Here is a 25,758-nt window from a genome sequence, read left to right on the forward strand (position 1 = left end):
TTTTGTTGAACTGGGAATGGCCTAAGTTTGCAAGGTCTTGATTACTGCCTTTAAAAAACAGATCGTCCACTTCCTTCTTTTCAACCTTTGTTTTGTTTGTTCAAAAATAAAGCAGCAAAGAGAGAAAGGAGAGTGCAAACAATTTTTCTTCACGCACAGTGCTGTGACCAAAGATATTACTTGGCAAATTTCCTTCCTTCTCTGCTCTGCAGAGTTTTAAAACTGAGAACTGTTTTTTTTCCTGTATTACAGCAAATACATAAGGAATCAAAATGATATTAAGGAAGAAAGTTGGGCAACACCCTGCTGTTCAAATATGTCAATTGCAAATCATTGACATTCTAGACATGTTAATTCTGTTTGTTAGTGAGTTATGGTTTCAGTGCTGGTGGGGTAAAACAGTCAGTTGGGGAAAAGCACAAGATTACAGTATTTGCTAGTTCTTATTATTTAAAAGAAGAGTAGATTCATGTGTGTGTGAGCTGAAGATCATGGTGGTGTAGCTTCCTAGGATTTAAGGCCACTGGGTCTGTTAACATTATGTAGTTGAATCTCTTGTGGCACGTATGGTGTAGAAACTTGTTCAGGGGTCCTTGCAGCAGGTCTGTAACCTTGCTTTGGCCTACAGTGCATCTTCTGGAGAGAGCTTTCTTTGATTTAGTTATCCTCTTGTGGTAAGTCCATATCTCTCTGTAGCTTGTACCAGCGTCACTCTGTCCGTATTGTAAGACAAATTAATATTTCTAGCTCAAATTGGTCAACCTTCATTTCTCAGTCAATGGATCTTTCTGTGCCTCTTCTTTGTTAGCTTTACAGGTGCATACTACTCATCTCTCTCTTCTCCTCCCAACAACCATTTCAAGCAAACAGAGGCCACAAGCAAGTTAGCCACATCCCAGTCTTCTCTAATTTTTTTAATAGTTTTTTGCCCTATAAAGTAGGGCTTTGATCTCTTGGGTAGCTGTGGACTCTCTTGTGGGAACTTTCCAATTTATCCTAGCTGAAGCGATGCCATGTGAAAAGAAAATGCCTTTCTGAAAGTGATCTTAGAAAATTGTTGCATAACCTTGTTTTCTATGTGAGGCAGATGGATCGCAATGAGAAGAAAATCATCCTTGTGATGGAAGCCAGGTAAAAATGAAGAGGGAATCTTAGTGGCTGCTCAGCTGGTTGCTGTGGCAGGTAGGAGTTGCAGAATGGTGCAAGATGCTCTATGACATGAAAATGTGGGCTAGAGCTGTGCTGAAGACTGTCATCAGGAAACCTGTGGGGTGGTTGTATGGTAAGGGGAGTCCATGGGAGGTGGCTATGCTGCTACAGGAGTGTACCATGTACACAGGTTTTGGTAGGAAGACAGGTTCCTGTTACAGTGGAAGATACAACGTTGGAGCCTCTTAGAGCCCTAGGAAAGGTAGGAGTCAGTCCTGGCTCAGCACCAGCTTCTGTGCAAGTAAAGGCAGCGTGCCTACAAAGCCAAATACCTTTTGGCATCTCAGGAGTCTGCATCCCTGAGCAAAGGAGACAGACCAAAATCACCTGTGTGCTTGGATGGCCTGTCTGATTGCTTCAGTCCACACAAATGTGAAAATTCCCCTTTTGTGTGTATGAGTGGTAGAGTTCTTTTGGGCCTGGTCCAATGGCACTTGCTCACAAGGCAAGAGGAAGCTATTGGGAAGCAAGAACAGGTTTTTGTGTCCTTCTCCTAAATGGCTAATTCCTTGACTTGGCACAAAATTTCTTTCACTGCTTACTGTTTTAATTTCTTTGTGCACAATAATTTATGAATGAGAGGAAACATTATTAGAAAGCTTTGTGTGTTGTGCACTACAGGGGCAACATTTCAGCATCAGAGTACCATTTCTTCAGTGGTCTTCTTTTCAGTGGGTATGTGTTTTGGTAAGGAGAATGATGTCAATTAACCACATAACCTGCAGAAGTGCTGTTCCCTATGCTAATTAGCTCTTCCTCTGAGAGCTGTACTTTTAATTTATTTTTCAAAGTGCATTCACTCATCCTTTTCCTTTCAAACTTCAGCACTTTGTGAAATATGCATCCAGGTTTGCTGAAAGACTCTGAAGCTGACGAGACAAAAATTGAAAGGGGATTGATTTAATGGTTTAATTGCTAAATAATGATGAAACTGTGGTTGTAATTTCATGTTAGTGTGAAATGGCCAATCAGTCCATTTTGTAGAGTGAGAGCAAGGCCTAGGATAGAGCTGGATAAATAATCATCTGTAGTTTCTGTGCCAAGTGGTACCTTTCAGGGACTCCTGAAGATTGTGTAAAACTTCTTTTACCAGAAATCCCGACTCCAGACAAGAATTATCTTGCCTAGCTGTAAAATGCTGTTGCTGCAATCTTACTGAGTTCTGTCCATAAGCTGCACAAAATTGAGAGAAGGTTTCATGCAATGACGGCCCTACATGAGAATGTCTCTGATAAGCAAGTCCAAGGGAGGCCTTTGCCTGTGGCTTTCTGACAGGCCTGCTGGGCTGGTAGGGGAGAAGAAGCACTGAAAGGAAACGCCAAAGGCTGGAGCTGTGCTGGATGGCAGATCAGAGTGTTTGGGGTGGCCAAAATCCAGCAGGTCCTTTTCCACCTGGGATCAGCAAATTGTGATCTCCCACCTTAACCCAAATTCGCTGGAGGAAGGGTTGATTGATAGCAATCTCTTTTCTCATAAGGAAATGTAGCCCCTTCCCATGTCCATATGTTTACTTGCTCTTGCTACTCTGCCTCTCCAGCTTCTAACCCACCATTAATCCCAGTGCACCCTGGATAGAAAATAACAGTAGTAAGAGCTTGTAGCTTAACTGAGCAGTGAGAGATGTAGTTAATCCATTTTCTGTTTCAACTATTTTTTATAGTTTGTTCTCTTAGGAACCACATGTCTTCAGCATTTCTGTGTTCACCTCTGTGCCATAGGGACTTGGGCCTGGAAGAGACACCTATTGTAACCTGGTGAGGGCAATAAACATGAATCTTAATTCCCTGTCTACCCACTCTATACTCCCAAATGGCCTGGGCATGTTGGTGCTAGCTTTAACTCACCTTACTTAGGTGACAAATATATGTGGTTTGTCATAGGCTTGGCTGCCTGATCAGATGCTGTCTTCTGAAACTTCTTTGGATCCCACTTAAAAGTTCTGAATGATGTTTTGACTGTCATGGCAAGTTTTCACTGTAGGTGATTATGCCCTGCCCCCCAATAACAAAGCTGTCTTCCCTTCTCTTCAAAAGCATTCAATTTAAATTCCAGGATCTTTTGTTGGTTGGGCAAAAAGCAAACTAGTAACAGATTTTTTTTTTTTTTTCTCTGCGTATGTGTTGCAGTATTACCATCAGGCTAAGCCATGGTTTACCTCTTGGTTAAGAAAACAATTTTTGAGTTTTTTCAGTTTCTTCTGAAAACTTCAGCAGCTTTCCTAGACCTTGCATTATCACAGCCGATTGCCAAAGCAGCATTTATTTCTGCATTGCAGGCATCTCAGCTGAGTATTTGGCACACGATTGTGTTTCCTTTCCTAGCTGTGGCATGTTGAGGTTCAAGTGGTTCTTCGGTGGTTGTCAGATACCAGGAGAGAGTGTGGAGGTTGCAGGTATGAAATGTGTTCTTTGTGAAATGGTTAGGATATAGGACATCTGTTGCAAACAATTGAGCACATCTGTGTTTCTTCAATTCCAGATTAAAAGAAACATTGCACCTTTGTCCTGCAGATTTACATCCATGTAATTCTGGTGCCTTATTTAAATGGTAACATAAACCTGATACAATGGGAATTAAATCCCGTAGAATAAAAAGTAACTAAAAGTTTCATTATGTGGTGGAATAAGCATTCCAGGCATCCACATGTATAATTTATTACCTATAGTGGGGTAAGTACCTAACAACAGTTGTAATAAACCCATTCTGTTCATTCATTTTTAGATCTTAGCATACTTATTCAGGCCTTAACTGAAAGTGAATATACAATCAATGTGAGGCTTTTTATGCAGTTTGAATAATGTAGGCCTGGCAAGGTTCTTTAATTAAATAATTATTCTTTGTTCAATCAGAATAGATTGTTTTGCTATAGGGATTGCAGGCAAGTACATGCAAAATCTGCCCTGAACTGATCATGTTTTAGGTGCTAACTGTAATCCTGAGTGATAATCTTTGTCACACAAAGCAGTGAGACCAATCCAAAAACCAGGGAAAAAACTTGCACTCAGATATTAAAAACGTAATGCCCAATTCTGAGGTAATTAACGAAAAGCATGCTAAGATACAGTTTGTTGGTGCTGTGCACAAAGTTAGAGCTGCCTGACAAGTGGGAAAAGTGGGTTTTGTAGGTGGTTCAGATTCACGAGAACTGTCACCAAACCCAAAGTAAGCTAAGGTGCTCAGCATGTGGGGCATCAGGAAATCTGGTTTGGGATTTTTACTGGTAACCCCACGTATTCAAGAGGTGGCAAATGGAGCTGTTAAGGGGAGGTGCAATAAATCGCATGTTGTGCACGCACGCCAAGTTCCTGTAGGAGGGTCTGCACAGGCAGAGTAGCCTTGTCATTTCTTCTGAGAGTCTTGGAAATGCAAAATATCTGTTTGGCATGGGGGCTGCTGCTTGTAGCATTGCACAAAGCTGGCTTCAGATGGCCCCTGCTGCCACGGCATATCATTAATGCAGCTCACAGCAGCTGGACTGAGAGGACTTCAGTGTTTATTAGGGGAATATAATCATTTAAGCCTGAATAAGCTTCAAAGCTCTAATGTGGCTGTTTGGCCAACAGAAATGAGATGTAAATTTGTGCTGAATAGCCACTGATTACAGAAAGATGATTAATGTGAGGTTTAAAATTGATTTATGGGTGCAGTTGTCAAGGCCTAAGCCATGAATGTAATATTATCTCTATGAAAAGCTTTGGGTAGATTAGAGACCAGGGAGCAGTGGAAAAATAATGTATTTGCTGGAGGATCTGATACAGTGTATGGGCTGTCTGTAATCTAGTCAAATTTGGTATACGCCTGAGAGGTTAGCCTTTGCCAGTGCAGCACGTGGATAATTGTATCACTTTGCGTGAAATATTCAAAAACCAAGGAGTTTAATCTGCTCTATATGCATTCAATAAATGTTTAGATCAAGAATCTTTTTCTTTTTTACTTGAAACTCTTAAATGTGTACTCCCTTGAGGGAGATTTTATGAAGACAACAACAAGAATAAAGATAAAGAAGGTGAACTTAGATTTTGCAAATTTTTGCTGTTTTCTGCATTAAAAATAAACCAAATGCTTTTTATTACTTCAATTGAAGTAAACACTTAGAATACCCACAAATATTTTGATTTATTTAAATATTAGGACAACATTAAAGTAGTATGGAAAACTTACTTTTTCTTGCTTTTCAAAATTTTTCTGTGAACCTCTTGGTCACATCAGATAATGAATAACGTGAAAAATATCCCAAAGCCTTTGAAAATCCAAGCATCCCTAATCCTAATCCTTACCCTGACCTAGTCTAAACCTAAGACTAAACGCTACCCCTAACACTAAACCCAAACCTAACCCTAAACTTTAACCCAAACCTAAGGCAACCCTAACCCTATCCTTAACACTAAACCCTAACCCCTAAACCATAACCTAACCCTAGCCCTAGGCGCAACCCTAACCCTATCCCAATCCTAACCCAATCCTGAGTCCTTCTGAAGATCTGGCTCTGTCAGCCTCCCAGTGTTACACCACGTGGCATCAGTTACACCACGTGGTGTTGGTTATACCACATGGTGTCAGTTATACCATGCCATGTGGCGTTGGTTACACCACATGGAGTCAGTTACACCATGTGGCATCAATACTGTTGGTTCTGGCCTTTGTTAAGTTGCTCTGCAATGGGTGTATCATTAAGCAGTGAAAAATGATTTAATGGTGTTGTGTTTCTTCATTGCTTCATTCACGCTCATCTCCATTGTCTTTCCCTCCGTTGCTGAACTGTGATTTGAAATGGATGTTTTAATTCAGATACACAGAGAATTTCAAACCTTTAAAATAATAAACCTGTGGGAGGGGAGGTGGGGTTTCCAGATAACACATTGCTTTGTTCTGGTAAGGGGGTTGGCGCAGTGTCTGATTAGGCATGCTGGAGAAGGGCTGGTGCTCCTTTTCATTTCAGTTCTGGTAGCCTCCAGCTGGGTTCTCATTCCATTTGGATTCTGGTGCTGACATCTTCCATTGATCATGCAAATTATCAAAGTCTGAGCTAAACTTCAGTCCCATTTTCATTTTTTTCCCATGTATTTTGGTGTGCAGACTGAAAAGGCTAGGTGACTGTTGTGATGTTTCTCCATTTTTCAACAGCTTGAATTGTGCAGGTCTCTGAACGGATAATACATTTCATCATAAGCTTGTACTGAAAAAAATTGTTAAGGTTTTAATTCTTCTTTCTTACCCGTTTGCTTGGGTGGCACTCTGTGGTGCAAATTGCTGCTTGTGTTTTGAGATGCTATCACAGCTTTCCAGAAATCTGCATTGTTTCTTATCTAGGTAGTAGTGCAGAGCAATCCAGGAATTGTCAACGCTTTTGCCTTACAGGGAGTTTTACTGAGAAGTCTCCTGCACAGCCAGCTACAAAAATGGAAGGTGTGGCAGCAAACTTCATATGCATGTTACAAATAAAAAAAGAATATTGAAAAATTGTTCAAGTAGCAAATTCAAATGTTCACGCAGTAGGAGCTGATGATTATTAAGTTCTCCATGTAACTTTAGGTGACTGATACGTCTTCACATGTAGCTCTTCTTGAGAGGAGCAGTCATGCTTTGTCTCATAGTTTCAGCGTGGGGCTCTCCTGTTTGGCATTTTCCCTCTGCTCTGAGCAGTGTGACTGTGTGAGAGCCTTTCTTGGCATAACTTCATGAAGGAGGAGGATTTCTAAAGGCCTGATTGCACACAGGGTGGTGAAAGGTTGACCTGGGCGGAATTAAAAATATCCAAAACACTGTAAGATACAGAACTATCCACCCAGATGCTTAAGCTCTCAGTTCTAAAAACTGCATTTTTTTTAAAGCTGATGTCTGCTGGCAAGCTGTTCTGAGTATTGGAATGTGTAGTTGGCAGCAGTGGAGTTAGGATGGAGTATAATGGTGCTGTGAACATCTACCCAGCTCATTTTCAGTGTACTTTTTTTATAGCAGAGATGAAACATCAATCATCTCCCCACCTTTGCTATTCCGTCTCCTGCCCTTTGTCCCAGTGCAAAGCCAAATGTGAAACCTTGGCACCAAGTGGAATTGAGTCTTGTTAACTCTTGATGTGGTGGGGAGTAGCCTTTAACATAAAGCAAGACCCTTTTTATCCTCTTAGCATCTTTGCTGCCCACACATTGCCAGGGGTCATTCAGAAGCACACGTCTGGCAGTTCCTGTAACTACTGAGGTGAGGATTTGCCCTTTTAGTGGGAGGTGGATGGAGGGGGTGGTAATGGAAGTGACTTTCTGAGTATGCTTTCTGCTAGGCACATATCATATGTGGACTAGGGAATATGTGTTTGGCTAATACAGAGATTGAGAAAAACATTCAATAGTGTGACATGGCACATCTCAAAATCATGCTTTGAATTTCCAGTTCATACCTCTTTCCTATTTACTTCCCCCCACATACGTTTTAGTTTATGAAAAATGATCCTTAGCTTCTAGCTGGGAAATCTCCTGTAATGAGTGAGGAAACTCATATTTACTTCAGTTTATTAACCTCAGGATATTCTGAAGCTGTGTGTTAAACAGACTATGCAGCTTAGTGACCAGAGTGGCATTGTAAGAAACAGCAGGAAACTGCAATCCAGTAGTAAAACAAGAAGAGTAGCCTGAAAGTTACAGTGTTCTTACTTTCATTTTATTTTCCTGGTTGGAGAAATTGGGAATGTGCCAAGCCACCAGAAAATGTAAAGTTCCTTCTTCAGAAACTCAGCTTTCATTAGGCCAGATTTCTGCCTGAGTAGGGAGGTTAATCAGATACTCTCTATCCTCTGTTATCCATTATGGTTTTTGCTTGACTAGTAACTGCTGTCAGTAGGAATATATATCTGTATGTATAAATGTCTCAGTTCTAAAATTGCCATCCAAATGAGGCTTGAGTGTCGGGTGGGGGCACTGTCAGATGTATGGAAATAGTAAAATCCCAGGTTGCAGCTGCTTCTGGTATTTAAAGGTTTTAGTAAACACTGTTCCAAATGTTGTTTACATTGAACTCACTCAGTTTCTTTTTGACACTGGCTCCTGCCCTTAAAATGAGCTCCAAAACCCCAAAAACAGTCTGAGAATGTGTAAAAATAGCTTCATCTTTTGCATTATAAAAGTGGATATTGGTATTGGAAAAGTTTGCACAAGTAATAAATTTTCTGTTGCTTGGTAGCTGAAATTTAAAACAGTGTGTTTGAAGCTGAAAGAAGTAGTTCATATTACTCCAGAACAGTTTTTTCATATTTTTTTTAATCTGTCCTCTTTTTTGTTTAAACTCAAGAAGGAAAGATGGTAAAGACATGGTTTGTGAGGCTGTCAGATTAACTGGTTTCTCCTTTACTAATTTTTTTTGTTGTTGTTCCCTCCCCTCCTGTCCTAACTTGATCCAAGTACATGAATTGCTTTGGTTTCCTGATTATTTTTATTTCAAACTTGTCATTTACGGGGAAAAGTCATGTGGCTGTAGTTGGTGTCCTTCCACTGGTTGGTGTGGGGCAGGAGTGGGGAAGCTGCTGAGCTGTCCCAGTGAGCAAGCATCCTGCCCCAAAGCAGAACTTGAGTTTTAAACCTGTGTGGTTACCCTGACACAAGTGCTTAAAAATTGTTGCCCAAGAGTGCTGTTTTGCAGGGTCCAGTGACCTGGTACTGATGGAAAAAGCTGGACAAAGCTGTTTTGATGTCTCTGCTCTACTCTTCACAGTGCTCACCCATTGGGAAGAGCAGACTTGCAAACAAACGTGCAGCATTGTTACAGGCTTACTGCATTTTTCTACTGCTTGAGAGTGGTTTGGGTCATTGTCCCTTTCTGTGAGGGGGAACCAGGCTTCTCAAGTGCCCCATCCAGGTGCTGGTGGACTCTTGCCATGATCAGTAGGTCACGTAGGTTATACATACATCTCTTGCCAATGGCAGTGTTCAAGATAAACTCTTTTGCTCCTGCCAGTCCTGAGGTTAGCATTGCTGTAGAGAGAGCTAAAAGTAACATGACTTTTGGGTGCATTGTCTTTTGTGTTCCTGTTCTTTGAGCAAGTAAAACCCATTTAATGAAGACTGAAACACCTCCAGCAAAATCAGGCTCTTGCTTAATCATACGGCTCCCAGGCTGAAAATCTGAGCAATGCCATGTATCGCAGCTTGTGTTGATAACACTGGCAGTATTTGGTGGCAGGATTTGAAGTACCTGAATCTTGGGACTGGCCTGCTTGTAATTGCTGTTTTGCAGTAGGCAAGATAGTGACATAGTCAGCCTTATTTTACAACTAGCACAGCCCTGCAAAACCTGCAGTGCAGAAGAAAAGATACGTGGTGCTCTGCCTGGCTTTCACTAGAGATTTAGCCTTACGTAACCTCGCCGAAGTCACTGAAACTGCTCAGAGGAGAGCCTGCTGCTTGTTTGCTATAACTGTGTAATATGATAGCAAGTGGAAACCAGCAGGCAGCTGAAAAAAAAACAAAACCCCACAAGTTTTTGGGTTTTGTGATGGGAGGGAAGAAGCAGGTTGCAAGATAAAGTTGAGTAGCGGGAGTGAACATTTGTGTGGGAGCTAAGCTGGAGGCTATTGATTGGCTGCCAGGTCTTAACATCAGCTGCATAAAAGGAAATCGAAGAGTCTGCCCGAATATTACCAGGATGAAAGGCAGGATAGATAGTACTGAGCCAAACACCAGGCTGGTTTGCCCTTCTGGAAGGGCGTCAGGTGTCCCCTTTTGACTTGGCATAGAGATTGCATAGCACCATGCCATGCTGTCCTCTGCACCAGTATGTGCTCGGGGTGGGCTTGACAGAAGTATTTTGAGGTAAAACTGCCTTTCTGTGGGCAAAGCACATAGAGTGTCTCTGATACTTCCACACATTCAAAGCCTGAGATCAGAGATCTATGTCAGGCTTGCTTTTTTCCAGAAGAGAAAAAGGTAAAATACATAAATCCTTTTCTAATTTTACATCTTTGTGCCAGCAGATACCTGAGTTAACATGCATTTGTTGCAGAGCTCTGTGTGGTGGGGTTGAAAAATTAAATAGGAGAGGATGAGGCTTCTCCTACCACAGAGCCTGTGAAATAGGGAGTGGGAAGAGAGGCAGATTTCACAGCCCTTGGAGTGAGAGAGTCCTGCTGGGAAGGTTTCAGGTAAGTCTTAGGAACACCTTTGTTTAATGTTCTTAAGCTCCCTTTTCCTCTTAAGATTCCTAGGATTTTGCTAAATGCCTACTTATTTTCACCTGTGCAAGGATGTGTGGAATTCAGAGCAAGGCTTGAAATGTCTACACTGACTTTAGTGGATGCTAAAGAAAGTGAGTTACTGAAGACCAATAACAAAAACTCATACTGCAACCCTCCCATCCCCTAAAAACCAAAGAAACAAAAGCTCTGAAATTTTCATCCCTGCTGTCAGTATTTGGTTTTGGGGCAGCAGCCTTTCACTGTGCTGTGGTAGCAAATTGCACTCCTGGAAATCTCCAAGATTAGAAACAAGCCTGAGAAGCAGACAGCTGGTGAATGTGTTTTAAAATTGTCCATTTAACCCAAGGCTGCTCCACGAAATGCTTTTTTAACTCTCATGTCTTTAGTTAGAGGTGTGATATCTTTGGCCTTTCTGTAGACAGCCAGCCTGTATGAACTGTGTGCTTCCTATTGATGGAGCTGCATTTTTACTCTCCAGCAGTAGTGTGCTGGAAATTTCTGATTCAGAAATAGGTCTTCTATGAATGATTTAACATCAGGCCATTGAAATGCGTTTGTGTTTTCCTTCTTAGGGCTATTAAAGATGTAGAGAAAACATTTACCACCAAATTAATGGTTGCATTTTTGTTTTAATCCTGCAGATGGGGTTGATTTATATCTCAAAAAATATGTGCTGCAGAGAGGAATTATAACATTACACAATTTTTCAGCTGTACTTAACTTTTTTTTCATGCCAAAAATTTTCATCTAGATGCTGTCTCTTTAATGTGGTGGGTTTTCTTTTTCATTAACTGTAATACACTGCATTTCATCTTCTGGTTTGTATTTCTTTGTTGGCTGAAAGACTCATCTGAGGTCTGTAGTGACTGGGAAGCTGGGACCAAGCAGAAGGTGCAGGGGCTCTTACTGCCATCTCCATCTCGTGGAGGGATGTAAAAGCAGAAGGGTGGCAGGTTGCCTGCAGTCTCTGGGGGAGGCAGATCCAGCTGAAGAGAAAGAAATGGTGTAGTCCTACATGCAGATAGGAGAGAAGAAGATTAAATGACAGAGCAGAGATTTTGCACAATACTGGCTGCTCTGATAAAATCTGGTTGACTTTCCCTTGAGGATTATACAGAGATAAGCAGCCTTAGCTCATTAGCACCTCCCCTTTCTCATGCTCTGATGATTGCTTTAGGTTTGATGGCAGGTGGTGATGACAGGATTTGCTGGGATCTGGGGTGCAGTACTGGAAGTGCAGCACATTCTGAAGCCTGAGACGCATTGTGTGCCATTTCTTGCAGCTGAGATTAGACTCTAGCTCAGTTGATTGAGGTATTTATGCTTGGACCTTTCTCCTCATGGTGTTTAGTGCTCTCAGTGCATGAAAGCAACCATTAGACTCACTGCACTTAGTCTTTCAACAAATGAACTTTGTACTCGCTCCCACAAGCACAACTCCTAAAGCAGCGGTGGAAATGAGCTTAACTTCATAACTCTGGGGAGCATCACGGTTGGGTCCTTGAAAATTGACCTGGCAAGTATGAAAATAGTCAAATGATGTTTTTCAGCATGCTATCAAGTTAGGTCACCAATGATATTACTGCAACATCACAGTCATTAAAAGTGTCAGTTCCATGAAAGAAACTATGCATTACTGCTCTCTAAATGTTGTACGGAGTTACACTGTGTATCTTGTAGCATCCATATGCATCTCCATTTGATAAACTGGTCTGAGCAATTTCCAGTCCTGAAATGCTTTGCACCACTTCCTGCTGGAAATTAACACTTTTTCCTGTATGCTCGTTGATGTGAGCAGTTGTTTGAGTGATCCTCTGACCTTCAGCCAGAAAAAAGCAAAGTTAAAGTCGTCATATATTTCCTGGGCTATATTGGGATGTGCTCATCTGTCCCCTGGGCTGATTTGGCAGGGATGTCCCTGTGGGTTGGGGGAAGTGGAGGGTTACTCTCCCTTCTCATCAAATGGAGAATCACCGCCACCTTTATAAAAATAAGACTTCACCTTTATATGGTGTCATGTTTTAACCCCAGCCAGCAGTTAAGCACCACACAGCTCCTCTGACTCCCCACCAGTGAGTGAGCAAATCAAAACAGTAGAAGTAAGAAAACTCATGAGTTGAGATAAAGATACTAAAATAATAGGTAAAGCAAAAGCTGCATGCACAAGCAAAGCAAACCAAGGAATTAGTTTACCATTTCCCATGGGCTGCCTGGTGTTCAGCCATTTCAGGTAAGCAGGGTGGTATTTTCATTCCAGTCTCTATCCATGGGCCCTTTGGACCAGACCATTTGGGATAATGTTGGAATGAGCTCTTCTCCTTGCCTCTGCTCCTTTTTGGGCTTAGCCACAGACTTCATTCCCTTAGGATTTTACCTGCTGAAAGTGGAGCCTTATCTATGTGCCGCAGTATCTGCAGCATGGTGCTTGCCACTGCTGGCATCAGAATGTTCCCAGGCCCAGCAGAGTAAGGTGATCAGCAGTTCAGCAAGCAGCAGAACCAAGGAACAGCCACTAACCAGCACCAGGCTTTAGTGCGCAGTGAGGCAATCAAGCCCCATGGCAAGCTCAGGAACCTGTCAATGAGTAGCTAAACAACAATAACAGCTATAAATTCAATCTAGCACATTCTAATCAAACCTGTCATTATCTCAAACCCTTCCACACTGGCCATCAGAAAGGACTATTGTGGTTTAACCCCAGCTGGCAGCTAAGTGCCACACAGCCATTCTTTCGCTTCCCCTGCAGCAAATGAGTGAGCAAATCAGAAGGGTAAAAATGAGAAAACTCATGGGTTGAGATAAAGGCACTAAAATCGGCACAGCAAAAGCCACACACACAAGCAAAGTAAACTAAGAAATTCCTTGGAAACCCCACTTCCCATGGGCAGGTGGGTGTTCAGCCATCCCCATGAAATCAGGGCTCCCTTACATGTAATGTTGACTTGACAAATGCCATGATTCTTCCTGTCCCGAATTCTTTCTTCTTGCCCTAGTTTTATGTGCTGAGCATGACACCATATGGTCTGGAATATCCCTTGGGCCAGGTGGGATCCAGCTGTCCCAGCTGTGTTGTCTCCCAACTTCTTGTGCACCCCCCGTCCCCTTGCTGGTGGGATGGGCTGAGAGGCAGAAAATGCCTTGACTCAGTGTTAAGTGCTGCTTAGCAGTCACTGAAACATCTCTGTGTCATCAACAGTGTTTCTAGCACAATCCCAAACATAGCCCCATACTAGCTGCTATGAAGCAAATTAACTCTGTTCTAGCCGAAACTAGCACAATGTTTGACAGATTCATTGGAAGTATGTGTGTACAGCATATTTATCACTTAAATTAACCACACTAATTGAAGAATGGTGTTTTTCTGCTTTTAATTTCATGTATCAAAACCTCCCTATTTAGTGAAACATAGAAAAATCTAGCTGCAGAATTATTCTATGTTGCATACCTTTCCTGTGTGTTTTCTCAGTGACTCTCCTTATAACTGTTAATTGCCTCTCCTAAAGTTAGGCATGAATCCTGCACAGGTCTGCCTGGCTTTCACTGCAGACATATCTTTGTCCAATTCTGTGGCGCTACCAGGTGACAAGTACATCTTAATCACAGTAGGGTTGTGGTCTGTTTAAGTCCAGAGACATAAAAAAGGGTTAGAAATGAAAGTACTGTTTGCCATGGCTAAAATGTCTTCGGGTTAGGTCTTGGAAGACTGGTGGTGGAACTCTGCACATCACAGTGGGCATGTCTCCTGCACAAGTCCCCACTTTCACATCCCAGGTCACAAAGGAGAAGAAATGTTTTTCTGATGGTGGCATTTAGAATTCATTTTGGACTGTACCATCACGTTATTTTCCCATGTCACTTGTTGCTGATATTTTAATTTAAAATTGAAAACGACGTTTCCCTTAAAAAGATCTTCATTGTTATACTGACTCTGAGAGTGTTCCGTGTCATCTCTGTAGTAGTGGCATCTGGGCTGAGAACACTCTCAACTTTATCTCAGGCTGTATTTCCAAGGAAAAAATTTGGCCTTTGGCCCTCAGAAGATAGGCAGTTTGGAATATAGCTACTACCTTGTACAGGACTACCTGTGAATTATGCTCTGTGCGTTTGCTTTGTGCTGCATCCGCAGCTGTGACCGGGTGTGTGCAGGAATGCTGAGGAGAGGGTGGAGCAGGCTTTGGGAATTAAGCTCTTGCAGACAAGTGGGTCAAAAGTAGAAGGGAACAAAACTGAAACCAACACTGGGTCTCCTGGGTTCTTTGCTGCACTTAGATGGTTAATCTGATCTCTTAATGCAACACTATGGTTGTCAAAAGCAGAGAGGAAATGCTAATGGGTATCTGTTGTGGGCACAGTGGTGGTGCTGCTGACTCTGTGCTGCATCAGGAAAAAGCATTCCTTCCAAGTGATGCCCTTCAGAGCATGGCTAAAATAAAATGAACAGTTGCTACAGTTCCCACAAAGAGCTGAAAAAGTTGCCTGGAGCTCTGCTTAAAAACCTGTTGTAGCACATAAACAGCTCAAGATTTGCAGATCCCTGTAACCTGTATAGGAAGTAATCTTCTATTTGCATGAGCAAGAACTCCCTGACTAGCACACTTGGGGAGAGCAAAGGCCCATTTATTTTGTGTATCACTCAACTCCACTGATTTTCTGGCATGCTGTTTGGCAGGGGGGAATAGCTTGTAGAAGTGTGGTTTTTGTTGCGTGGGGCAGGGATTTGAGCATGTGGTAGAAAGGATCCTGGAGGAATGGGGACAGACAAACTGTAAATAGCTTTTTTTTTTTTTTTCTCCTGTATGGATGCATTGGGAAAGCCCACGGAAATGGCCCCATCTGCTTTTGTTTTGTTTTCTAACTGAGAACTAGTGGACAAACCCAGCAATATGTTTTCCCACTTTTGGGCTGCCTAAAACAAAAGGTTTTAGCTAGCATCCTTTTCTATTTATGAAGGATTTTTCATCTGACTTTATCAGGAATGTGTTGAGCCTCTAGTACAGAAATCTTGGCAATTAAAACTTTTTTTCCCCCCGAAAGTCCCAAGCGCTGTAGCACAAGATATTCTTAGATGGGAAAGCTAAGAGTTCACATAAGTTATGACTGTTTTAAAAACTACTTTTCCTTTTTATGCAGTGGGAAGAAATTGGTGAGGTGGATGAAAACTACGCTCCGATACACACATACCAAGTATGCAAGGTAATGGAACAGAATCAGAACAACTGGCTTCTGACCAGCTGGATCTCTAATGAAGGGGCGTCCCGCATCTTCATTGAGCTCAAATTCACCCTGAGGGACTGTAACAGCCTTCCAGGAGGACTTGGGACCTGCAAGGAGACTTTTAACATGTATTACTTTGAATCAGATGATGAAGACGGGAGGAACATCAAAGAAAACCAGTACATCAAGATTGATACCATTGCTGCTGATGAGAGCTTCACAGAGTTAGACCTTGGTGACAGAGTAATGAAGCTTAACACAGAGGTGAGAGACGTTGGGCCCCTAACAAAAAAGGGATTTTACCTCGCTTTCCAGGACGTCGGTGCCTGCATTGCCCTGGTCTCCGTGCGCGTGTACTACAAGAAATGCCCATCGGTAATCCGCAACCTGGCCCGCTTCCCCGACACCATCACGGGTGCGGATTCCTCGCAGCTCCTGGAGGTGTCAGGTGTCTGCATCAACCACTCAGTGACTGAGGAGGCACCGAAGATGCACTGCAGTGCTGAGGGGGAATGGCTGGTGCCCATCGGGAAGTGCTTGTGCAAGGCAGGGTACGAGGAGAAGAACAACACCTGCCAAGGTAAGGGTTTGCAGGGAGGGTGCTGTGTGAGCTTCCAAGGTGGTGTGCAGTCTGGGCTTTCTTCTGTTTCATGGTTTTTCTGCCTGGTTGAGTTGACAGTGGTGGGTCAGGTTCTCACTTCCTCTGAGGTCCTTTGAATAACTGTTAACAGCAGGAAGACAGAGGCCTTGGGTGGATGTTGTGGCACTTGACACCTGTGTGCAAGTGCTTCTGGTGCTTACAGGGCTGAGAACAAGGAGAATCTGGCATTCTGCTATTACCTTATGAGCATTGTACTGTTGGGTCCATGAGGCAATTGTAGTCTTAGCTGTTTACAGATTTATGTTATTTTTCTTCAGTATCAGCATTTCCTTATGAGTCTTAGAAGCCTGGTTTCTTTTTTTCTGGACTGTACCAGGGAATGTTTGAAGTTAATCTCTCTAAAGAAGATGCATTTTGTTTTTGTATTTGAAGGAGTATGTTTTTCTGTCTTTATCACTCTGTGGGGGGCTGGGTATTTGATGTGGTGTGAGTTGATTGATTTTCCTCTCTGGTAAATAATTTAATACAAAGCTGCTCAGCTGTTCAGAGTTAAACTTAAAGCCCCACTGATAAAAATGCTTCCATATGTGCAGAAGTTTTCACACAAGTAGCTGGCTGAGGTTCCCAAGTTGCTGGTCAGCACAGATCTGAATTGTCAGAGGCCTTGTGCAAGAGATCTAGGGTATCTAAAGTTCAAGACCTTTAAAAGAATACTTACAAAGAACAACAATAGACTCTGAATATATGATCTCATTTTATGGTTTGCTGTACTACATGCTTGTTTATAAAATCTGCCCTTCCATTGTAAATATGTAATGGGTAGCCTAAAACTAACTTGCTTGTAAAAGAGAAGGGTAAACAAATAAAGATTTCAATACAGTTTGCTTTTTGCAAAACTAATATATATTGGTCATCAGCCCCACCTTAATTGTCTTCTCTTTGCAGCCACTTAATAGTGGATAATAATAGATACTGTGGGGAAGGCAGAGGAATTCCACTTAAACCTGTGCTGCATTTTCTCTTCACCTCACTCCAGACACTCATTATTGCTGTTTGTAGTGTGGTACAAAGAATAGATTAGTGCATTTCCACAGCAAACTGTGGCCTTGATCCTTTAGTCCTTGGTCACAGGCTTGTGCCCCTGGAGATAGTTCAAGTCTTCAAGGGCTGACATGGAGAGAAAATGTAATGTTTGAGAGAAATGTTTGTGTTGGAGAAACCTCTGCTGAACAGCATGTGGAGTGATTTTTGACCAGAATAGTCTCCTTTTTCTACAGATGTAGTCAGTACAGCAATCTGTCTTGGCTTTGCTTTTACTGTGCTAATAAAGATATTTCTCCTTTTTAGGGGGGAAGAAGAGACTGACTTGATGTTTGATACTGTACAATGGGGGAGCTAAGATCAACATTATCCCAAGCTGAGGAAATATACACTACCGCAGACAAGGGATGTGGGTCAATAGATCAGCAAGGTTTTGCTTAATTATGGCAGAAAATACCATGTCACAAAGTGACAGACACTGGTTTACTGCTAGGTCTAGACACTGAGGTCAGTCCACCTGTAAGAATTTTTGGAGGAAAGGAGTCCTCTGTTGGTCACCTTTCAAGTCCTGTCCTCTGATGTTGCGTGAGGATTTCTCAAAGCACTCTTAGCAGTCTCAAAAACAAAGAAAACACCATTAAAAAAAAAAAAAACTAAAAACCAAAACACCAAACCCCAAAAACTTTCGAACCCCGAAAACTACGGGTTCTTTTTACTTTGCTTTTCTTTATCAAGAGGACAGTATCTGGCCTCCCAATTTATGACCGTGTTGGGTAGGCCTGTGATCATAATTAAGAAGTGTAAAGATGCTTTGTGGTGGTGTATCCCTGCCCTGTTCCTAAGGTATATCCACATAAATTACTCTTTACTTCACCTACAGCCTGCATCCTCAGCAGGAGTTTATCACTTTAATTGCTCTAGAGGTGTTAAAGCCAGTAATTCTTTTTTGTGGGATAGCCCTAAATTCCATCACCAAATCAGTGGGACTTGAGTGCCTGTGGCAAATTTTGTTTGAGGACTCCATTTGGATGTCCTGTGTTTAACCCAGGTCGTTGTGCCAAGCATTCCCTGCTGGTTGGCTCTAAGATGCTCAGTTGATAGGAGGCATTCAGCCTTAGTCCCATTCAGGAGGTCTGTGTTCAGCGTGTATGGAGTTCGTGTTGATATCCTGTGTGAGTAAAATGCTTTTTGGTTTGGTTATTGTTACATTCACAAAGATGAGATTGTCTTCTAGGACAGTGAAGTTAAACTTTGCATCCCTAAGTAGAGTAAGTAACACCAAGAAAGGTCCTGTGTATTTGTAAATGAAGAACTTTTTTTCACAGTCTGATTGATGTTAAGGAAATGCACTCCATGCTCCTGGCTGACATAATGATGGTCTTGGCACTCTGCTATGTAGCTCTCACAAACACCTAAATAACTTCTGACCTTTGGTTTGTAAATCACTTGGGTGCATCTTGCAAGTGGTCTCCCAGTTTGCTTAGTAAGCAGGTTTTTCGTGACCGTGCTTTGGGAAACATTTTCAGCCCAGAAGAGCCTGGCTTTGTTTATTAAAATTTCTACTGCAAAGATGACATTTTCTAATCTCTAGTGTCGCGTCTGGACAGAGCAGACTACACTCTTTTATTAGAGGTGATGTAAATCCCAGTCATCCTCACAAACATATGGGAACTATTGAAATCCCTTCTGCCTACAAATCATTAATTGGCAACGATGTTCTGAATTCATCATCTTGTCAGCAGGGTTCCTGTTTGAAGAAGGCACTGACAGTAACAGCTGAGCAGTTTCTCTCACTGGGGACTCTGAGGTTGTAAATATGACATGGTCTAAGCTCCTTATATAATGTGCTCACCCTCTCAATTAATATAGGCAGCTAGGTAGTAGTTACTGTGAAAACCCAAACTACTTGGATTTTTACACCTCCTTTGGCAACATGGCACATTTATCAGCAACTGCTAGGGACAGCTAGAGGTAAATCGTGACTCTGTTGGGACATGTTTGTAAAGGAACAGTGTTAAGGTTCATTATTCACAAGAATAAATTGCTATGCTAGTTACTAAGAGAAATGAAAGTGGTTGCTCTGTGAATTTCGATGCTGGTTTCCAGAGTGGTGGTTTGGTACCACTAAAGAGCTGATGGTTATGGGCTTTGCCTCGGTTCAGCTGGTGCTCTCTGAATGGATCCTTGAGGAGGTCTGCTTAGCCAGTTTCAAGTCTCCTAATGGTGGTCTCCACCCTAGGAGGCAGTACTCAACCAAAGCTGAGGGACAGATCCTAAAATGCTGTAAAAATTGTTTTAGTGCCACTGACATTTCTGCCTTTACCCATTTAAGGGTTTGGCAAAAAAAATTATTATCTGCCCAGTCTGTGCTTTCCTTCTTCCAGCACTAGCATAGGTGAGTTTTATCGTAACTTCAGTTTTAGTTGCTTACTGTAAATAGCAGAGCTCACCATTGGGGTTTGTGTAGGAAATGAATACCATGACAAGGACACCTTCTGGCACTTCTTGTATTCATCCTCACCTTCAGCCCAGTATGTTTTCAGTGAGCAGCAAAAGAAGTACTTATTTTTATGCCTTTAAAGACAGTTGAGCCCACACTACGGGAAGAGAGGGGATGTTGACTTGTTAAGCTAATGAGAGCCAAATACATTTGCAGTGGTGAGGTCATGCTAGTGTCCAGTGGGCTGCAGACTAGTAACTGCAAATGTAATTGATTTTGCGGAGCCTGATCTTTTTCAGATGACTTTAGCGCTGAAGCACAACTTAATTAAATATTTGAGTAAAGAAGCAATGGAAGAAAAGAAAAACTGCACAGAATGAGAGCCAAAGGGAAAAGGTGAGTAATGAGTTCAGGTCATGGCACTCTCCAAGAATCAGTACATGCTGTCACTTGAAGAGACATCAAAAGGAGTACAGCTGGTTTTAGCTAGCTAGAAGGTATAGGCAAGGTTACAGATATTAGAGATGGACAAAATAATGGATGAAAACTCAGTGATATCTTTCTTCCCCCTTCCTGTCTTCTGAGGAAGAACATTGAAACTGAGGGCTGAAGGAAAGATGGGTTGGGGTATGGTTTCTGGTTTTAGAAAGGAGCTGCTGCCAGAGAAAATACCTGGATTTTTTTTTTTGTAAGACAGCTCTAGAATATTCAAGACCTTCTGCTGTCTTAAATACTAGTGTTTGTTTGATTATTTTTCCCTTAATCAACTTTGCAGAACATACCTCAGTGCATTTACAAAACCATATTTAGTTTTGCTGATTGTTCATTACTTGTGTTGTGATTCAGCTGAACTCTTGCCAAGAGAAATGAGTGTCTTACAGAAAACAAGGGTTGCAGAAAAACCTTGTGTCCACAGGTCTTTTAATTTGGACTTAATTAAAACTAATCGACATACATAGCTAGCTTATGTAGTTTAGAAGTTTACCTGCTGAATCAGTTCTTGAATGATTTTGTTGATGGCTGATTGGGAGTGAAGCAGAGCTACTCATCTTCCTCCAAAAGCAGTGCAATCAGTGCAGACGTGCGATGGCACTTTCCCAGAGCAGTGATTGGCATTCTGTTGAACAGCCACTGGAAGGATATTCAGAGGCAATTGTTTATTTGCAGCTGTGCAGGGGCAAGCAGGCAGAGGCAGTGACCCTTGGCTGGTGAGGAGCAGAAGGCACCATCTGTGGAGGGTTGGGAGACAACTGAGGACTTAAAAATGTAGTGATGGCAGAGCCATGCTTTTTGACTGTTGTGTTCCTGAGTCTGCACAGCGGCTATCCCAGAGGCCTGACTTGAGAATGAAACAGATAGCTGATACCACAATAAAGAAGACCCTGTATATTTGCATATTATGTGTGATTTCCTCAGGTGACACAGTGCAGCACTTCAGGCATTGCCTTCCCTATCCCCTTATTTCTAGAAATGGAAACATGCTGCTGCACAGGTAACCTTATTTTGAAACTTGGGCTTTTGCTCCAGAGCCAGCCACCGTTTCTATTTTTCCACCTGGTACAGCTGCAGTAGGGGGGTAAATTTTCTTCAGTCCACTCCACAACTTGCTTGACTGCCTGTACTCCCTCAAGTTGGCTGAATTCTCTCTCTCTCTCTCTCTCTCTGTATTTTCTCCTTGTTACGTATGCTAGAAAGGCAGCGTACTGCTAAATCCTGCATGTCTTATGGGAGACTTCCCAGCTTGGACTCAGGTGGATAAGGCAAGTGTACTTTTACCTTTGTAGTGGAGTGGAAAGCAAGCAAAGTCCAGGGATAAAAAAAATAAAAATCTCTTTTTAATTGTTCTACTGGGAGGTGATTACATGGCAAGAAAAACGTTGATGGAAATATTTGGTATATGGAGAATACTGAATTTGGAAATACGGTTGCCCCTCCAGGGAGTTCTTTGCCCATCATTCATACTTCTTGTGCGTTTTTCTGATTAAAACCAAATTGGCTGGGAGTATAGCATGGTAGGTGTTTATATAATTATGAGCTGAAGTACCTAGTTAATTTTAATTAGTCACCAACCCAGCCAGTGTCAGAATAGCTGAATTTTTAGCCACACAGTGTGTATTATCTTTTCCAATGTAAAGAAAGTCACTTGAATGCAAAATGCAGTTGTCACTGGAGGGAGAATGGGTTTTATTCTGTAGAGAGGTGTGTGCATGTACATATTTAGGTGTTTTGTTCTGCAGCTGAAATAATTAACAAGAGTGGGGAAATGTTTTGCACCGATCAAAATTGTATTGCAACAGGACTGATTAAATATTATTCCTTTTGTTTTGTGTGTGTATAGTTGCCCTCATTATTATAGGAGGGACAGTGTCCATCTATGTGCAATACTTTACACTTTACTAATGAGCTGTAACTTTCTGCACTACCTTGTATATCGTAACCCCCATGACTGAAGATCTTTTCCTTGTTCTGCAGCGATGCTTTCAGGCTGTTATTTTGACCAACTTAACCTTCCTGTTCTTTGCAGTGTGGCTGCTGTGCAGTCACCTTTCAGAAGGACAGTTAAGAAGTACTTTATTCCCTTCACAAAGTATAGATTGAGCAGTGCAAATAAAATAAGGTTTAGAAATGGCTTCAGAATTGTAAACTGTGAAGGTCATGTTTGTTTCTTAGTCATAAGATATTTTGGAACAGATCTTAGGGTATGCTTTTGAGTCTGGTCCTTGATAACTAAATGATATTTACTTGAATGGTGCCTTTGTTTAGTTTTATCATTCTTGAATATACGGTGTCCATGGGTAGATCAGGGAATTCGTTAAATTATGGGATGGCAGAGGTGTTGCAGGACAAAAGGAGTGTTGGCCATGGTGTGCTTAGGTTCTTTTGATTACCATCTTCGACTTTTAATGGCTTGGAAACAGTTCACTTATTAATTGTGGTTTTTAGAAGCAATTAAGGACTCTGGAGAAACACTAGGGATAAAGTGCATGGATACTTGTTGGCAATGCAGTGAATTTAATTGCCTTGATTTAAGATACAACTGTCCCCAGCTGCCCACTCTGTCCCAGTGCTGGAAGCTGCTGCTGGCTCTGCAGGGCTGGGTAGTTTGCCCATGACTGATGTGATCAGTGGAGTGCTTGTCTTGATGTCCTGGCCTGGGGGCACTCTCCCTGCATGGTGATCTGTAGCAGAAGGGTGGCTGCAACCACTTGAACTGCCAAGGGTCTACTAGGGCTCCTCTGTCAGAACCCTCATTCCACCTAATTTATATGGGGTATAAAATGAATTGGTACTATTGTTTTGGTCATAATTTGGGTTTTCAGTTTTGTGTTTCTCATTTAGAAACACTTAGCAGTAGTTAATGATGTGTTGACATTTCAATAATAAGCTTTTCTCTCTGCATGCTTTACATCTTGACCATTTTCTCTTGCTCTGGGTTAAAACTGAGGTTGAAATCCAGGCTCCACAAAAGCATGCTCCAGTTGTGTCTTGTATGAACAGTTTCAGATCTTATATTTTATTTTATTTCTTTAGCTGAATAAACTTGTATCTTTTACAAGGTAAGTGTTCAGTGGAATGAAGTAAGAGCAAAGAGACTGCGATACGTATGTCTGTAGAAAGAGTTGAATCTCCTCTTCATCATAAAAGAGATACCCATTTATTTTGCTGGAAGATGGCTCATTTTCTGTCACTGAAGAAGTTAATGTAGTATAAACTGAATTGTATCTATGAACAACACAGGGTTAAGATTGTATTGAGCATGGTTCTGATGTGCTTCCATTTTTGAATTCCCTCAAGGTGGTTAAGCGTTTGTTAACACTGGAGCAAACTCAGAGAGGGAGGCATTAGATAAACCCCAAAATGTATACCCAAAATAGATGAAATTAAAAAAATAAAAAAAAAAACAAAAGGGGCAATTCTAGGCTTGTGGATGTCCCTTATTACTTTCAAACACCTGTCTTTATAAATTTATGTCCTTAAAAAAAAAAACAGCTGAAGTTTGAAGAACTAGGATTTAAGATGACAACTTCCTTCTCGCTGTCACTGGCAGTCAATCAATTTAATGCCAAGAAAAATTCTACTCCCCTTCTCCTGAAAATTCAGGCTTTAAGAGCTGCAGATAAGTGGCAGTATCAGGACAAATCCCCTGGCTGGGGGGGTGAAACAAGACCATCCCTGCCTGCATGCCTCCTCGTGCCACCCACAGTTACATTCCTGGAAGCAGGATGGGTGGGAGAGGATACACGTCAGCACAGTGTCTTTGTCTGCATCTTCGTGATCCTTGTACAGCCTGCTGTGGTAGTGATGGTGGTGGGCTCAGCTTCCCTGACAGGGTTGCCTGACCAGTGTGGCACTGGAGGTAGTGCTGACTTAGGATGTGACCCATTCTTGCAGTGAGACTTGGAGGGGTATCATGAGCCAAGTCCTCATACTCATCATTCCTGATGAGTAGTTTTGCTGCCACTTGAGAAGTGAGTGTTTCTGTATGAGGAAAGAAGTAGTTAATACAGACTACTAAAACTGCTTCCAGGTCATACAAAGGGCTTTTCTCTGTTGGATCTTGAACTACCCACTTTGTGAAGTAGGTCAGAGTCACTATTCCCATTTTTACAAACGACAGCCTCAGGCTGGAGACTGAGTTATTCAGTGCCATTCAGAGACTAGAACCTGAATCAGGATTTTGGGTATCAGTGCTGATCTCTTGTACTCTTTTTATGCTCTTAGACTAGCCTAAAACCCTTTTGAGATCATTCATCTCCAGGTGGATTCATTGGGAAGTAACAATGAACTTAACATTCTTCTAGAGATGGAATTGGAACAGAAATTGTCATTTCAAAAGGCTTGCTTTTATACCTCAGTTAGATGCTTTCTTTCAAAAAAACCATTTGGCCTGTAGGTGCATTTTCTGAACAGGACTCACATCAGCTAGAGGTTCTGCCTAGTGTGGCAGCTGTGCCAAGGAATCCATCTCTGCCCAAAGGTCCATTTCACTGCCAAAGCCTCAGCATTATTGAGTACCAGACCCTCTGCATATATATAAAAAAGCATCCCCTGCCCCAGCAGACTGCCCAGTCCCTCTGCATGTGCGTGACTGGCATTACTGGAATAAAGCGAGCCTGTCTAGGGAGCCAACAGGATCTTTGCTGAGCTCCGAGTGACAGGTGCCATCCAAGTGAGATGGCTGTCTCCTGCGTGCACTGAGGAGTCGCTGTGGTGCAGTACTAATTCCACAAGTAACGCGCGGGAGGTCTTACACCAAGTTGGACAGTCTGTTATCCCATTGCAGTGGTGATAGAGGTCACAGTGTTGCCTTCAAAAGCTGCCTGGAAAGGAAGCTTTTTAATTACTGCAGAGCATGGGGAATGTGCTAATTTGTAATTTGGCAGAAGCAACCTGCAGGCTGGAGCTTCCCAGCTCTGAACTGCTTCGCAGATAGCCTGCAACCCAGGCAGTGATAGAGCTAGGACTGTGGACTTCATTACTGCTGGGGCTCTGCGCAGGTTCAAGAAGTGACAGCAACGTTGGAATCTTGGGACAGGAGCCAGTGTTTTATTAGTATAAATCCAAGGCAATTGGGCATGTTAATTACTGGAAGAAATTCACAGCAGGCAGGAAGAGGTCCAGGATGATGGGGAGATGCCATGGATAATTGCCAAGGTCCACAGATGCCCTGTGACCCTGTGCTGCTGGGATTTCCTGCATTGCAATGGTTGACTTGCAGCAGATCAAGTGTTGTCACTGCAGGCTGCAATGTCTAGAGCAAAGTGCCTGCTGAGGGTATTTGAGGCAAAAATGGCTTAAGGCTCACAGAGTACTGTGGGAAAAACAATCATGGGACCCTCCAGTGCCAAGTCAGATGTTGGTCACACCATAGTAGGCACGAGTGTGCTGATAAGAGGTAAGAAGACAGGCGATGAGATTTCACTCTTGCTGTCCTACCTGGTTTTGGGTTTGCTTTTTGCCCGAGCATTTGATCTCTTTCACTGCCAGAGCAAGTGATCAGCAAGAGACTCTTTCTAGAAGTGAAATGTGTGGAAATGGCTGCGAACCTCTGAAGAAAAAGGCAGGTGTCTG

General features: G+C 42.2%; 1 protein-coding gene across 17 annotated transcripts in view; it reads left to right on the top strand.

Moving 5' to 3' along the window:
- EPHA5 (EPH receptor A5) overlaps positions 1-25,758 on the top strand; it is a 208,324-nt gene that overhangs the window by 40,314 nt on the left and 142,252 nt on the right. For all 17 annotated transcript variants that reach the window (XM_069013426.1, XM_069013425.1, XM_069013428.1 and 14 more), the window contains one exon: positions 15,521-16,184. In XM_069013426.1, the coding sequence (XP_068869527.1) occupies positions 15,521-16,184 (664 nt within the window). The remainder of the gene's footprint in view (positions 1-15,520; positions 16,185-25,758) is intronic.

Source organism: Aphelocoma coerulescens, chromosome 4 (assembly GCF_041296385.1).
Source record: "Aphelocoma coerulescens isolate FSJ_1873_10779 chromosome 4, UR_Acoe_1.0, whole genome shotgun sequence".
Lineage (NCBI taxonomy): Eukaryota > Metazoa > Chordata > Aves > Passeriformes > Corvidae > Aphelocoma > Aphelocoma coerulescens.